Source organism: Coenobita brevimanus, chromosome 15 (genome assembly GCF_032717465.1).
Source record: "Coenobita brevimanus isolate Jiangsu-jjx chromosome 15, ASM3271746v2, whole genome shotgun sequence".
Classification (NCBI taxonomy): domain Eukaryota; kingdom Metazoa; phylum Arthropoda; class Malacostraca; order Decapoda; family Coenobitidae; genus Coenobita; species Coenobita brevimanus.
In genome coordinates this window covers 2,048,612-2,062,525 of record NC_136968.1, presented here as the reverse complement: position 1 = coordinate 2,062,525, position 13,914 = coordinate 2,048,612, and the positions used below count along the sequence as shown (strand labels likewise).

The 13,914-nt window shown below is 43.5% G+C and overlaps 1 protein-coding gene across 1 annotated transcript; it reads left to right on the top strand.

Moving 5' to 3' along the window:
• Positions 1 to 3,867: 3,867 nt before the first annotated feature.
• On the top strand, positions 3,868 to 13,600 carry LOC145390589 (uncharacterized). The gene is made up of 5 exons (XM_080265400.1): positions 3,868 to 3,946; positions 5,916 to 5,983; positions 7,102 to 7,162; positions 12,461 to 12,589; positions 13,427 to 13,600. The coding sequence occupies exons 1-5, from the start codon at positions 3,868 to 3,870 to the stop codon at positions 13,456 to 13,458; spliced, it is 369 nt and encodes a 122-aa protein (XP_080121526.1). The 3' UTR covers positions 13,459 to 13,600.
• The last annotated feature ends 314 nt before the right edge of the window (positions 13,601 to 13,914 follow it).

Sequence of the window (13,914 nt, the reverse complement as noted above, 5' to 3'; positions counted from 1 at the left end):
GGCCATGGAACCCCACCCCACCTTCCCCCAGCAAGCCCAGAACTTGTTCCATTCAAGGTGAGGAATCCTCTAGTGTTTGTATGTAATGAAGTCTTTATTAGGTAGGTAAATGTCCTGAAAAAAAAAAAAAAAAAAAAAAACATTCCCCAAAGTTGGAACATGGGGCTGGCTGAAGTACCATGAAACCCTTTAACATGTAAACATTCAGCCCTATAACGTAGAAATCTCATAAATCGGGACCTTCTAGTTACAATAATCCTGCGTTATGTGAGGGCTTGCTGTATTGTGATATCAACTCTAACATATGGAAGTGAAGCTTGGACCTTGTTGGAAGGACACAAGTGAAGAGTGAGAGCATTGGATGTGAGTTATTTGAAAGGAGCATGTGGAGTCACATGGAGAGACAGACTGACAAATGAGGGAGTGAAGGAGTGTTGTGTTGTGGATGTGGATGTGACAGAAAACATTAGGAGAAATACACAGAGGTGGTTTGGCCATATGGAGAGTGAGAGACTGATGAGAAGAGTGTACAGTATGTTAGTGAGGCAGAGGGGGGAGATGGAGGGGGAGGCCAAGGATAAGATGGAAGGATGAGATGGAGAGGTACCATATTTGAGAGTGGGTTGTGAGGTGGGAGTGGGGCAGTGAAATGGCTGGGGACAGGGCAACATGGAGGTGATTACTTTGTGGCCCCCCCCCCTTACGAGATTTAGGCATCTGGCAGTAGATAGATGGTGTGTGTGTGTGTGTGTGTGTGTGTGTGTGTGTGTGTGTGTGTGTGTGTGTGTGTGTGTGTGTGTGCTTTCATACAATCATAGAATCAAGATTTTTGCCCGTTGGTATACAGACATCACATTATATTAATTTTAATTGCAATGAATTAGGCTGTGCTTGCTAGTAAATATTAATAATGAAGTTTTATTGTGATGTGCTTGAACAGCGGTGAGCGATGAGAGGGTGGAAGATGGCAATAGATCAGGTGCGGTTAGGTTAGTTAGTTGATGTATTGGTTAACATACATTAGGTTAAGGTTGAATCAGAGGATGATATCTAGAAGTCACAACTGCAGATCACAATTATCAGAAAGCTAATTTTTATCACCAGTGACTAAAACCAGTACGGTAATATTTCAGTATTACACCCAACCTGTGGAAACAGAAATTACTGTACTATGCTCATCACTTAGCTTATGAGCTAAGTTGTTATATTGGCAGGTAGGGGGAGAAGAGCGTGAGGCAAGAAAATGCGTTGCAAAACCAAGAGCCAAGATCAGAAGAGACGAGCCCACAGGGATTATGCCCGGATGAGGCGGGCCATGGAGAGCCCACGAGAGAAAGAACTGCGGCGCAAACTGGCGCGGGAACAAGCAGCTGCTAGGAGAGCTGCCGAGACCCCAGAGGAGGCCGAGATGCGGAGAGCCTATGCCAGGAAGCGGCGAAGGGACAAGGCCAAGGCCAGGAAGCGCATGCAGAAACGGCTGTTTACGGAGATGAACATACAGCCAGGACTTTGTGCAGGTACTGAAGCTGAGTAATAAATTCAGCACTCTGGTTTTGTTGGTGGTGGCAGCCATCATCCACCGACTTGATGAAGTGCTGCTTACTTCTCCCTTGACCTTTATCATTCTCTTTGTGTCTGCCCTCCTCTCTTCTTATTTCTGCCATCTTTCCTATCACTTTTTATTACTCTTCTTTCCTTGTCAGGTTGCTTTACACTGAGTGACAAGCCTAATGGTAACTATCCTGTATGCCAGGAAACCATTCACAGTGCTGGGTGGTAACCATATAACCAACCCATACGCGTTCCCTACATGTCAATAAGTGGGGTGGCGGACGGTTATATACTTCCCCCTCCCATAAAACAACTAACTCAAGGACAAATGGCCACCCCTTATGAGATTATGGCATCTGGCTATAGATAGATAGATAGAATTTCCTCATACCAGACATCCCTCCACATTTCAGATGTTCATAGTCACAGTGTTAGTAGTAGTGGTAGTTGTCATCTTACTTCATCTGAAATGTGAACTTGGTGGACTGCAGGCTGGAGTTGCCCTTCTCCAGCAATCCACCATCCTCCTCTGTTAGAAATAAGGAGGGAGTTGAGGGATGTGTAACTGAACTTTGAAACCATCTTATCAGTGCCATCACTTGAAGGCATCCCTCTCCACCATTGTGCTGTACAGTAAGCCCTTGTTATATGTTGCTTTTTTCCCGCTTTTGTTTTTCATGTTGAAGTTCACATGATATAGTTCTCACATTTAAAATTAGAGTTAAAAAGAATAAGAAGGCAGGCCCCCCCCCCTCCAAAAGAAAAAACACCAAAAATATACTTTATGATAACTAATTTGAGTAAATAAATAAACATAACTAAAAGTGTAAAAGTAAATAGTTTAATCCTGAGGTCTAGCATGATACAAATATACAGTAGTTCAGAAAGTTAAAAAGTACTAGAATTGGCTAACACCACTGTCCAATGCAGTACTCAGTGATTTTTTATGAATGGAGGACACCTGTAGTCTGGTGTATGGATTTTTTTTTTTTTTTTTCCTCTTCATCTTCAGTAAAAAAAAAAAAAAAAAAAAAAAAAAAAATGCAGCAAGATCCACTCCACTTAGCTCCACTCTGACTTGCAGCAACACATCTCACTCACACCTTTAAGACCTGGATTTTGAGTGATGTCCTTTCTGCTTTATTTTTGTTGCCACCAAATGAGTTTATTCAGCTCAGGAAAGGCCTGTCCTGTTTGAAGGGGGTTGGTTAAGGCTGTACCAAGTCCCTTCAGTTTGAAGTCTGTCCTAAGCTGGATGAAATTGTCAGAAGGTGGCAAGAGTAAAGCAAAGATGTCCCAGGAAATAAAGGGTTAACAACAGCAAAAAAATATTTATAATGCCTTTACCACCTGTAGTGGATTTATATATATATATATATATATATATATATATATATATATATATATATATACGAGGTGTGTTCAAAAAGTATCCAACCTTTGTTCATAAAAAATACTTGTATCCAGATACAACAAACGTACACTAATCTCCTTCAAAGTAGTCCCCTTGGGCTGCCACACACTTCTCCCAATGGTTCTGCCACTGTTGGAAGCAGCGCTGGAACACTTCATTTGGGATGGCACTTAGCTGGTCCGTCGCATTCCGCATGATGTCTTCTCTGGACTGAAATCTGGTCCCTTTGAGGGGCATTTTCAGCTTGGGGAAAAGCCAGAAGTCACACGGAGCCATGTCGGGAGAGTAGGGAGCCTGACGAAGCACAGGTGTGTTGTGTTTGGCCAGGAAACTTTGTATCAAATGTGAAGAATGGGCGGATGTGTATTGTGATGGAGCTGCCAATTGCCCTCTGCCCACAGGTCCGGCCATTTGCGTCGCACAGCGTCACGAAGGCGACGCAGAACCTCATGGTAATATTCCTTGGTGATGCTTGTGCCGTGTGGTGCGTACTCGTGATGAACCACGCCACTGGAGTCGAAGAAGCGGTCAGCATGACTTTGACATTGCTGCGGACCTGCCTTGCTTTTTTTGGCCTCGGGGATGTTGGATGCTTCCATTGTGATGACTGCAACTTGGTTTCTGGGTCGTACCCATAAACCCAGGACTCATTGCCAGTGATCACTGTGTTGAGGAAGTTGGGATCGCTGTTCACAGTCTCCAGCATGTCCTGTGCGATCTCCAAACGGAGTTGCTTCTGCTCAATCGTTAGCAGCTTTGGTACGAACTTCGCTGAGATACTCCTGAAGCCCAAATCGTCTTTCATAATGGAATGAACGGATCCAATGCTGACGCCCACCTCGTCTGCAAGTTCTCTGATCGTGATTCGACAATCCTGCATCACCAGGGTCCTCAATTGGACAATGACGATCTCATTTCGGGATGTTGAGGGCCTACCAGAACGTGCTTCACTCTCCACTGATGTGCGGCCATCTTTGAAGCGTACCACTCCTTTATCTGTGTGTTGCCCATTGCTTCGTCCCCGAAGACTTGTTGAATCTTGCAGATCGTTTCCACTTGGGAATCGCCAAGCTTTACACAAAATTTGATGCAGTAGCGTTGTTCAAGGTTTTCCGTCATTTTGTCAAAAAAGAAAATCCGACGGGGCTCACTTTCACTTTCTCACTCATCGGCGGTCTGCCGTCAAATGACAGCTTCTGCTGGTGGGAAAAAATTCACGCATGCGCATTAGGATCACCTACATACGTGCACCAAATCACGCCTCCCTAGCTTCATTTGTTTATGCACGAAAAATTAAGGTCGGATACTTTTTGAACACACCTCGTGTATATATATATATATATATATATACAGTACTCATCTTAAATATCAGCCCCGGGCTTCTACGCTTCTCATTGGGCAACGTAGAATTGGATGATGGATGGATGGATATATATATATATATATATATATACAGTAATCCCTCTAATATCCGAACGGCCAATATCCGAACATCCCCACTAACCGGACATAATCCTCCTGGGATCCAATATTCCCAAAATGGGCCAAAAACCGCAAAAAATTCGAAAAAAATCTGACTTTTTTCCCTCCCATAATTTGAAATTCCCGCCTGGCGCCAAACAGCTGTTACACCATGGTCCCTTCACCCCTTCCTTCCTCCCCCTCCCCCCTCCCCTGTCAGGTTGCCATTTGGTATTTTTCATTACCAAGTGTGGACCAATTTGGTAATGAAAAATTCATTTGGTAATGAATTAGAATAATGCATTACCAAATGGATTTTTCACATGTATGAGGATACACAGGATGGAGATAGTGGATTGTTTGCTCTCTCTGATTAATCTGCTACCCTACATAGTGTGAAAATAATCAACATGGTGTTAGTTATAAGGAGAGTGATTACATGTATTTCCACTTGTATATATAATTAGTGAAGAATATATGCTAGCTTTACGAATTTGGTAATGAAAAGTTATATTTGACAATGAAAGTTGAGGAGATTGGTAATGTGGCTGTTGCGATCTGGCAACTCTGTTACCCCACCAACATCAACAGTCACAGCTTAACTCCGATGGAGAGCAGATACTCATAACAGTGCAAGCCACAGGTGCTTGTTTTTTGTGAATAAACAGTGAATAAACTGCAATACCTTGCCACTAGAACACACGGGAATTTACGGTGTTGTGCAGTGTTAAGAAATTAGAATTTAGAGTGCAGAGGATTAACTGTGGACTGCAAACTGGCGGTTCAAACCAGTCCAAGACCAAGGGACTTGTAAGTACCCAGAATGTTTAATATTGTATAAACTCACCTCTAAAACCTCATTTTATGGTTCTTTTGCATTTATTTCAGTCTTTTATGTCCCTTATTGGTGTGATTTGGGTCTTAAATAGGTGCAATGCATGTCCAGAGGGAGTTGTATAGGTGTTTTTCAGAGTTAGGGTCCATAAGTACAAGTCCATAAGCTGGGGCCCAATATCCGGACAGGACCACTATCCGGACCTGCCTATGGCTCTACTGATCCGGATATTGGAGGGGTTACTGTATATATATATATATATATATATATATATATATGCTCCATTCTTAGTAGATATTCCTTCTTTCATGTACAGTATAAAATTATTTTTTGCCCTGCACACCAATGAACTTTTTCACATGAACTTTTGACATTTTCATCATTTCAGAATAACAACTAGTTAACTAATGATCAGACTTTATTTTTATCACATTTTGGTGATGGTGATGCTAATATTTATTTATTGTTTTCCACCACAGCTCCCCACATTATTGTCTCACTGCATTTAATTTTTTTTTTCTCAATACTTTTCACATCTTCTGTTATGTTTTACTCACATTTCTTCTACAGTGCACATTTTGAATTACTTTAATTTGCTGAACTGCTCCGATGTTTAGTTAGACATTGTAAAACAGTGATCATGTTTTGTTGCAGACATGTTGGAGTGTTGCCTGAAAGTTGAGCCGGAGTGTTATGTCCCAGACTATGCAGCCCCACACAGTGTAAGTACAGTGTTGAACCAGAATGCAAGTGTTGGATGAAAGAGAGAGAGAGATTGAATTCTGTATTTTTCCTAATATTTGGGTTACATAGAGCCTAAAATATTAGAGAAAATAAAGATTTCAAGCTCTAACCTGTGTCTGTCTGCCAACCAATATTTCTACAAGTCACAACTCACAATGGATCCTCGGTCTCCCCCTCCCTCTCCCTCCCTCCACGTCACCTACGTGGAGTTGAGAGGTATACGAGGGATGGAGTTGATAGGTATATGAGGGAGGGGGGAGTGAGTTAGGGGGAGGGCAGTCAAATGGTGGGTGACAGAGCGACTTGGAGGCGTTTTGTCTGCGGCCAGCCTTTGTGGGATTTGGGCATCGGGCTGTAGATAGATAGAATAGGACAATCGATCAGATTTACCAAGCAGACTATGCAGCCACACACACAGTTAGTACTGTACAAAGCTTCAGCCCAGTCTTTCATTGTGGTTTGGCTTTCATTTGTATTTGTAAAGAAAAATGTAAAACAAATACAGTATGTGCCTGTGAGGTAGAGCTTAAATGGTGAATAAATAAATGTTGAGCCCCATTCACAAGACATATTGTTAATATATTTCCAGTGTAAGTACTTTCCATGTTTCTGGACGCTGTGTCACCCAGTCTGTCAGTGGAAAGAGGTCTGGGTGGTTAGGATGATGGTGCAATGACGAAGTAAGTTTGGGCAAAGCCTAGAAATTCTAGAACATGGAGTTAGTTGTTGGAATTATCATCATCCTTCAACCTTTTTTTCTCGTAACTTTCCATCATCATAACGCTGTAACATGTTAATATAATCTGATGAATATGAGACATTTTTAGTTCAATTGATGGCAAACTATAATCAGATTGGGGAGGCAGTAAGAATTAAATAAGGGAGTTAAATGCAGTCAAATTGGAGAGGCAGTAAGAATTGAATAAGGAAACTAAGTCTAGTCAAATTCAAGAATTAAATAAGAGGGCTAAATGTAGTCAAACTGGAGAGCCAGTAAGAATTAAATAAGGAAGCTAAATGTAGTCAAATTGAGGAGCCAGTAACAATCAAATAAGGGATAAACGAGTGAAACTAAATACCGTGGTTTGCATTTCAGACCGGCAGAGAAGCACCAGCAGCAGAGGTGGATGTCAAACTTGAGCCCCTGGATGAGCAAGGTTAGGAACTTGAATGTTATATTCCAGTTAACACCAGATGATTTTATTTAGCTAGGAGTGAGTCATGGGAGCCTGTGAGTGTTACTACTTCAGCAGAGTTAAGTATGGTGTGGTTGTGGTCTAGTGGTAGAATGATGGACTGCTGATCATAATGATGCAAATTCAGTCTCAGGCTAGTTTGCTCTTTACATTTACAGTTTGACTTATTCACTGTGATTTTGTTTTTCTGCTATCTCCAGATGAAGACATTAATATAGTGATTTCCCCCCCCTCCCCACCTTCTGATGTTATGATGTAGGTTAGGCAGGATCTCTTGTTGTGAAAGGGTTAATGAAGGCTTTATATAACCCCACCAGTTTGTGTGAAGTCTACTGTAAGCATAATAAAATCATCTGCCAGTGTTCAGAGTAAGGTAAACAAGTCCTCATCAGATGGAGTGAGTGTACTTTCATATCCATAAGCCTCCTTACACCTCCAACTTTCTCATGAGCTTGTATTTTTGCTGGGTAAGGAGGCTCCTTAACGCCTCTTCCTTAACAATTTATTTTTGGATAAAGCTGGTGCAGCGACACATATATATGTCAGGCCCTGCATATGCACAAAATGCCAGCGATGTATGTATATGTCATCAATTTGAAATATTTGCCAAAATTTAAAAATTCAGTATTGGCACGAGATATTTGCCAGAATTCAAAAATTCAATATTGACATGAGATATTTGCTAGAGATACTCACGCGCCTGTCTAGGCCTAATATCCATGCCATGAGTCATCACTGCGTTCCTCCTCCCGTGTGGGGCCCCGCCAACTCAGTCCTTCTTTGTGAGTGAGTGAGTGAGCACCATGGCGCATTACGGTATTCCCCCACATGAGACTGATGAGCTTCTGAATATCCCCAGTGATGGAGAAAGTGATTCACCCATTGATGATGATGTTGCTGATCGAGACTACGTCCAACCTGAGACAGAATCAAGCAGCAAGGATGAGATTCCATCCCCAAGCAAGGCAGGTATATGGCTGTCTGCGTGGCTGTATCTTACCCTGCAGCACCACCACCACCACTTCCCAGTTCACCACACCGCTGTCACTCTATAGACAGTTTCTCTAGCGATGAGGAATACGAGGCTAACCCCTCAGGTGAATATCGGCTGCCTTCATGGGTAGGATCACCCAGGAAAACCCAGAGGAGTGGGGAAGAAGTATTTAGTAAAAAGTACATGGTGAGCAGTGCTTTACGATGATACCCGCCACCTCCAGCCCCACGCTGCGCTGCCTCTCCCCAACCCAGCACCTCCACTGCATCTGAACCTCCCCACGATCCCTCGTCACACCCTCCCTACCCTTCCTTCCCTCAGCCTCAGACAGTGGGAAAAGGAGCAAAAGGTAAAGTAAAAGGGAAGGGAGAAGGTAGGGGGAAGAAAAGTACGAGTCGTTGGGAAGATGAGGCAAGCTCTGTTCCCCAACCTACTACCGATTTCCTCCCCACCCAGACAACAACAATGGAGGTGGCCTTATTGGTGATAATGGTGAAACCAAAGGAGGGGATGAAGTCAGGTGGGCGTGGGAAGATGAGAGCATTCTTTTTCCCATCATTCACCCCTTGACAGGCGGTGATACAGCAGGTTGTATTGTGCCGCCGCTGACTCCCACCTCAAGGAGTATTGATTTCTTCAAGAATTTTTTTACGAGAGCCAATATTGAGAATCGTTCTCCTCTGTAACACCTATGCCGCTTTCTGCCATGGCACAACCCCACAGCCGACTCATCGATGCAGACATAATGAGTGACAAATTTTACATCTTCCTGGCCTTGCTTCTCCTGATGGGACTATCAAGAAAAATCAATTGCCATCGTACTGGACTGTCGACCCCCTTCTTCAGAAGAGTTATTGGGCGGAATAGGTTCCAGTATGTACTAAGTCTATCTATCTATCTATCTGTCTATTGCCAGACGCCATAATCCCGTACAGGGTGGCCATTTGACTCTGAGTTATTTGTTTTACAGGGAGGGGCACTAACCCTCAACCAACCCACTTGACACGTAGGGAGCACGTATGGTTTGCTTATATGGTTACCACCCAGCATTGTAAATGGTTTCTTGGCTTACAGGAAACCATTTGGCGTCGCCTTCATTTTTTCAACACTGAGGACCCCAGCAGCATTGGCAACACCGACAGGATGAGGAGGATTAGGCTCGTGTTTGATGACTGGAGGGCACAGTTCTCTGCCTCTTTCTCTCCCTACAGAGACCTGGTCACAAACAAGAGTCTCATGTTATGGAGGGGAAACTGCCTATAGGCAGTATGTCCCAAGCAAGAGACACCGCTTTGGGTTCAAGATTTTCATCGTCTGTGACTACAAGACTGGGTATGTGCATGACATAGTCCTGTGCACAGGTGCACAGATAGACATTATGGAAGGTAGAATAGTCAGACTGTCAGAGGCGGTGGTGAAGACGATGATGGAGAAGTACCTTCATCGTGGGCACATCCTATACCTGGACAACTGGTACACTGGTCCTATTCTTGCTCGGTACTTGCACCAGCCCGAGACAGGTATCTGCGGTACAGTAAAGAAATCCCGTCAGCACATGGTACAGGTGGGCCAGAGGCTGCAAAGGAAAGAGGTGGTGTTTTACCTGGTGAACAATATCCTTTCCACCACCTGGCACCACAACTGAGAGGTGAACCTGTTATCGACAGTTCACCGCCCCCTGATGCACCTCACCAAGACGGTGGACACCCGCAGTGAGAAATGGGTTCACATTTGAAGCTGAAGGCTGTCATTGATTAAGATCAACATGTGACAAGTGGACCAGTCTGATGCCATGGTTTCAAGTGTGGACTGTGCCAGGCCCATGATGAAATGGTACAAGAAACTTTTCTTTCATCTTCTGGATATAACAATACTGAATGTCCACCTCCTCCACACCAGCACCACGGGAACCAGCGAGACCTTCAAGGAGTTCATCAGAGAGCTGTGTAGGTAGCTGCTTGGCACCCATGGATGTGATCATGGGCCTCACCAACATCCACGTGGTGGTGACAACCTCCCATGCCTCACCCAACGCCACTTCCTTAACTTATCACTGCACAAGGCACAGAAAAGACTCCCCAGCACAGGTGCCACATCTGCCAGCACAGCACAGCATGGCCACGGACCCAGTGGAAGGACACCAGGTATGCATAGGTGGCGTGTGATGTGGGGTTGTGCCCATTCCCATGCTTTGAGGAGTATCACACCCTCATCCACTTATAAGTTTTAGAAACCTGTGTTATGTGTGAAAAAAGATGCCTATGGGTGTTAATGAAATGTATATATAAATCATTGTGAATTATTTCATAAGTAACTGTAATGTATATATAAATTAGTGTAAGTGATTTCATAATAATAAGTGCAGTGTAAGTACTACATATATAACGTGTGTACAGTAATATGTCTTTTCTGTTTGAGAAAAGACACACATAGTGAGTACAGTGTGCAAGAATAATTCGTTGTGAGAAAAAAAGACACAAATGTAAAATATATACGTGTGGGCAAACACTTACCGTATGTGAAAACTAGAAAATCCAATTGCAGTATATGAACATCATTGGAAAAATTCCACTCAGTCACTCAAATGTTGTAGTGCTCCCTGCACATAATTATGCATGGGTACAGTTCCCACATCATCTGTATACTGTCCGAGAGTGTTTTTCTTTTGGGATACTTAGCCATGAAGAAAACAGAGATCTTCCTCAACTCGCTGGGTGTCGGTGGCACCTAGAGAGACTCGACCTCAAAATTGACCTTTTAGGCCTCTGTAAGTATTGTTATGGTTGTTCTCCATGTTTTCTCATCATTCCTAACCTATCTAGGGGGGGGGGGGAAAGGCTGGCACTGGGGTGCCATGAAGGTCCCAAGTCGGCCAGCACGCGGCGGGTTAATATCTGTTTGTATGAATTTGGGACAGTGTGTAGGAGGAGGAAGCTGAAAGTTAATGTAAACAAAAGTAAAGTTATGGTGTTTGAGAGGAATGATGTCACAGAATGTACAGTGAGGTTGGATGGTGAGGATATGGAGAATGTGAGTGCATTCAAGTACTTGGGGAGTGTGATGAGTAAGGATGGAACTTTGGGGGATGAAGTATGTGAAAGGGTACAGCAGGGAAGAAAGCTTGTTGGTACACTGAAAGCAGTGATGAGAAATAGGGAGGTGAGTATGGAAGTTACACTGCATGATGGTATTGTGATCCCTACCCTGACGTATGGAAGCGAGGCGTGGACCTTGCAAGAGGGGAACAAGTCAAGAGTGAGAGCAGTGGAAATGAGTTACTTGAGAGGAGCATGTGGAGTGACGTGGAGGGACAGGTTGACGAATGAAGAAGTGAAGGAACGTTGTGGGGTAGATGTGGATGTGGTTGAAACGATTAGGAGAAATACACTGAGGTGGTTTGGACATGTGGAGAGAATGGAGAATGAAAGACTGACTAAGAGGGTGTATGTAGGTGAGGTGGAGGGAGGGAGAGGGAGGGGTAGACCGAGGATGAGGTGGAGGGATGGAGTTGAGAGGTATATGAGGGAGGGGAGGGTGAGTTGGGGGGAGGGGAGTCAAATGGTGGGTGACAGAGTGACTTGGAGGCGTTTTGTCTGCGGCCACCCTTTGCGGGATTAGGGCGTCAGGCTATAGATAGATAGATAGATAGATGTTATTTATGCAGAGTATGGTGATATAGGAAGGATTTATGTAACAGATTGGGAAAGTAAAGTGCAATAAGCAAAATAAATCACTCAGGAAAAGGTGTTAGGTAGCGTCATTAACCAAGAAGAATACGGGCCCTGGCCAGAACTAGTCAAGTATTGTATTCCATGTAATATCATATGAGTTTATTCAGATGAGAGTGAGTCATAGGAGACTGAGGTTGTAAATACTGCCACCATTAGTCTTCTTATGGTTGGAACAATTGTAGTATTGTGTTTGAGTGATTGCCAATTGATTTTAGTCATCTTAGAGTGAACAGTAGGAGTCTGAGTGTGTCGGCCTCTGTCATTCTCTCCTTATGTCAACACCATCTCAGTTGTGCCATTCACAGTACATCCATACAGTATGTTGTACTCTGTCCACTTTAACTTTGCCTATTATTGCCATCTCTCCATCTTAAATGCTGAGTAGTAACAGTGTTTGGTTCTTTCATTTTTACATTAAGGAAAAAAAAAAGTGATATGTTCTGAAAATATAAAACTTACCAACCTACCTGTCAACATAACTACCAACTAGCCACCATCTGTCCATATATCTATCTGTCTACCTTCCTCACACAGACAAGGAGAAGGATGTGTGTGTTTCGAGTCTGCCGAAAATCTCAAACTGCCATTCAATTGCCCCAGAGGAGAGTTCCACTGATGCCCCAACCAATGCGCCCCTGCAGGGGGATGGGACGGAGGTCCAAGGTTAGTTTGTGTGTTAGCCCCATGCTTATTCCTGCTGCTGCCAGATAATGTAATTCTGCTGTGGACAGGACCCTTGTAGTGATGGAGTTAGTAAAGACTTGGGTAAAAATCAGTCTTCATTAACTCCTTTAGTATATATGTAAGTTCCGTGGCTGCCTGTAAAGCTTACTTAATAGTTCCCCCTGAGTTGTAGTGAGAGTTGAAAAAAATTGTGATAGTTTGGAACACTTACCTGACACAATGAGGACTGGCTACATGTATAGTACGTAGGTGGGGGCCCTTACCATCCACTCACTCGAGGTAGTGCTGCTTTGGGTATCTGCCCTTTCCTCCCTTCCTTCATCCTCTTTCTTTCTTTCCCTCATTCTTTCCTCTTCCTTTTGTCCATGGGTGACTTTACCCTTCCACTTCTCTCTTTCTTTCCTTCATTCTTTCCTCTTCCGTCTGCCTGTGGGTGACTCTACACTGAGTGACAAGCCAAGTGGTTTCCTGTACACCAGGGAATCATTTCCTATGCCAGGTGGCAACCATATAACCAAATTGTGGCACCTGGTGGTTTAGTGGATAATGAAGGCGCACCAATCTAATTGAGCGTGTGTAGGTTTATATCCAAGGGGTGGTTGGGGTTTATTGCTCACATAATGCCACTCAGGGATGGGTGAGGCTGGTCACTCTCATCTTAAATGTCAGGACCAACTTGCGTAGCCCCGGGCTGCTATGCTCCTCATGGGGCAACATAGGATTAGATGATGGATGGATGGATTTGCATGACAGAACATATGGTATTTTCCAGTCATTATTCAGATATCAGATTTGTTTAATTTATGATGTTTTCAGACATGGTATCCCGAAACACAAATGCCCACTAAGCAGTTCTACGATGGAATAAAAATAAGAAGTTGAGAGGGTGACAGGTCCTCGTGTGATATTGTGGCTGACAGCTGAAAAAACACGCACTTTTTGGCTTTGCACTGCAATGTTTCAACTTCTGATTCTGAGCACCAGGATGTGTTCCGTCTGTGAAAGTTTTAAGTCCTTCAGTGTGGTTATGTCTTTCACATTTTATTTATCACCATTTGATTACACTAAGTGACCATACAGATGGATTCCTGTAGCTTAGGAAACCATTTACCACATTACGTGGTACCCATGTAACCAACAAATGGTTGCTTGGTGATCTAGTTGGTTTATCTCTTCATTTCAGTAATTTATCTACAGCACTAAGTTCTGTTCGTCATACATAAGGATAATTATTTTTTCAACTTAAGACAGACCTTTAGTAGTGAAGATGTTATTGAATACTCTGTCAAACCCCTCTACTTCTT

Bases quoted from the DNA above. Each gene is read 5' to 3' on its own strand.
- LOC145390589 (XM_080265400.1), top strand. From the start codon at position 3,868: ATGACGATCTCATTTCGGGATGTTGAGGGCCTACCAGAACGTGCTTCA. The intron at 3,947-5,915 runs GTACCACTCCTT...GTTTTGTTGCAG, and splicing joins TGTGCGGCCATCTTTGAAGC to ACATGTTGGAGTGTTGCCTG. The intron at 7,163-12,460 runs GTTAGGAACTTG...TTCCTCACACAG, and splicing joins TGAGCCCCTGGATGAGCAAG to ACAAGGAGAAGGATGTGTGT.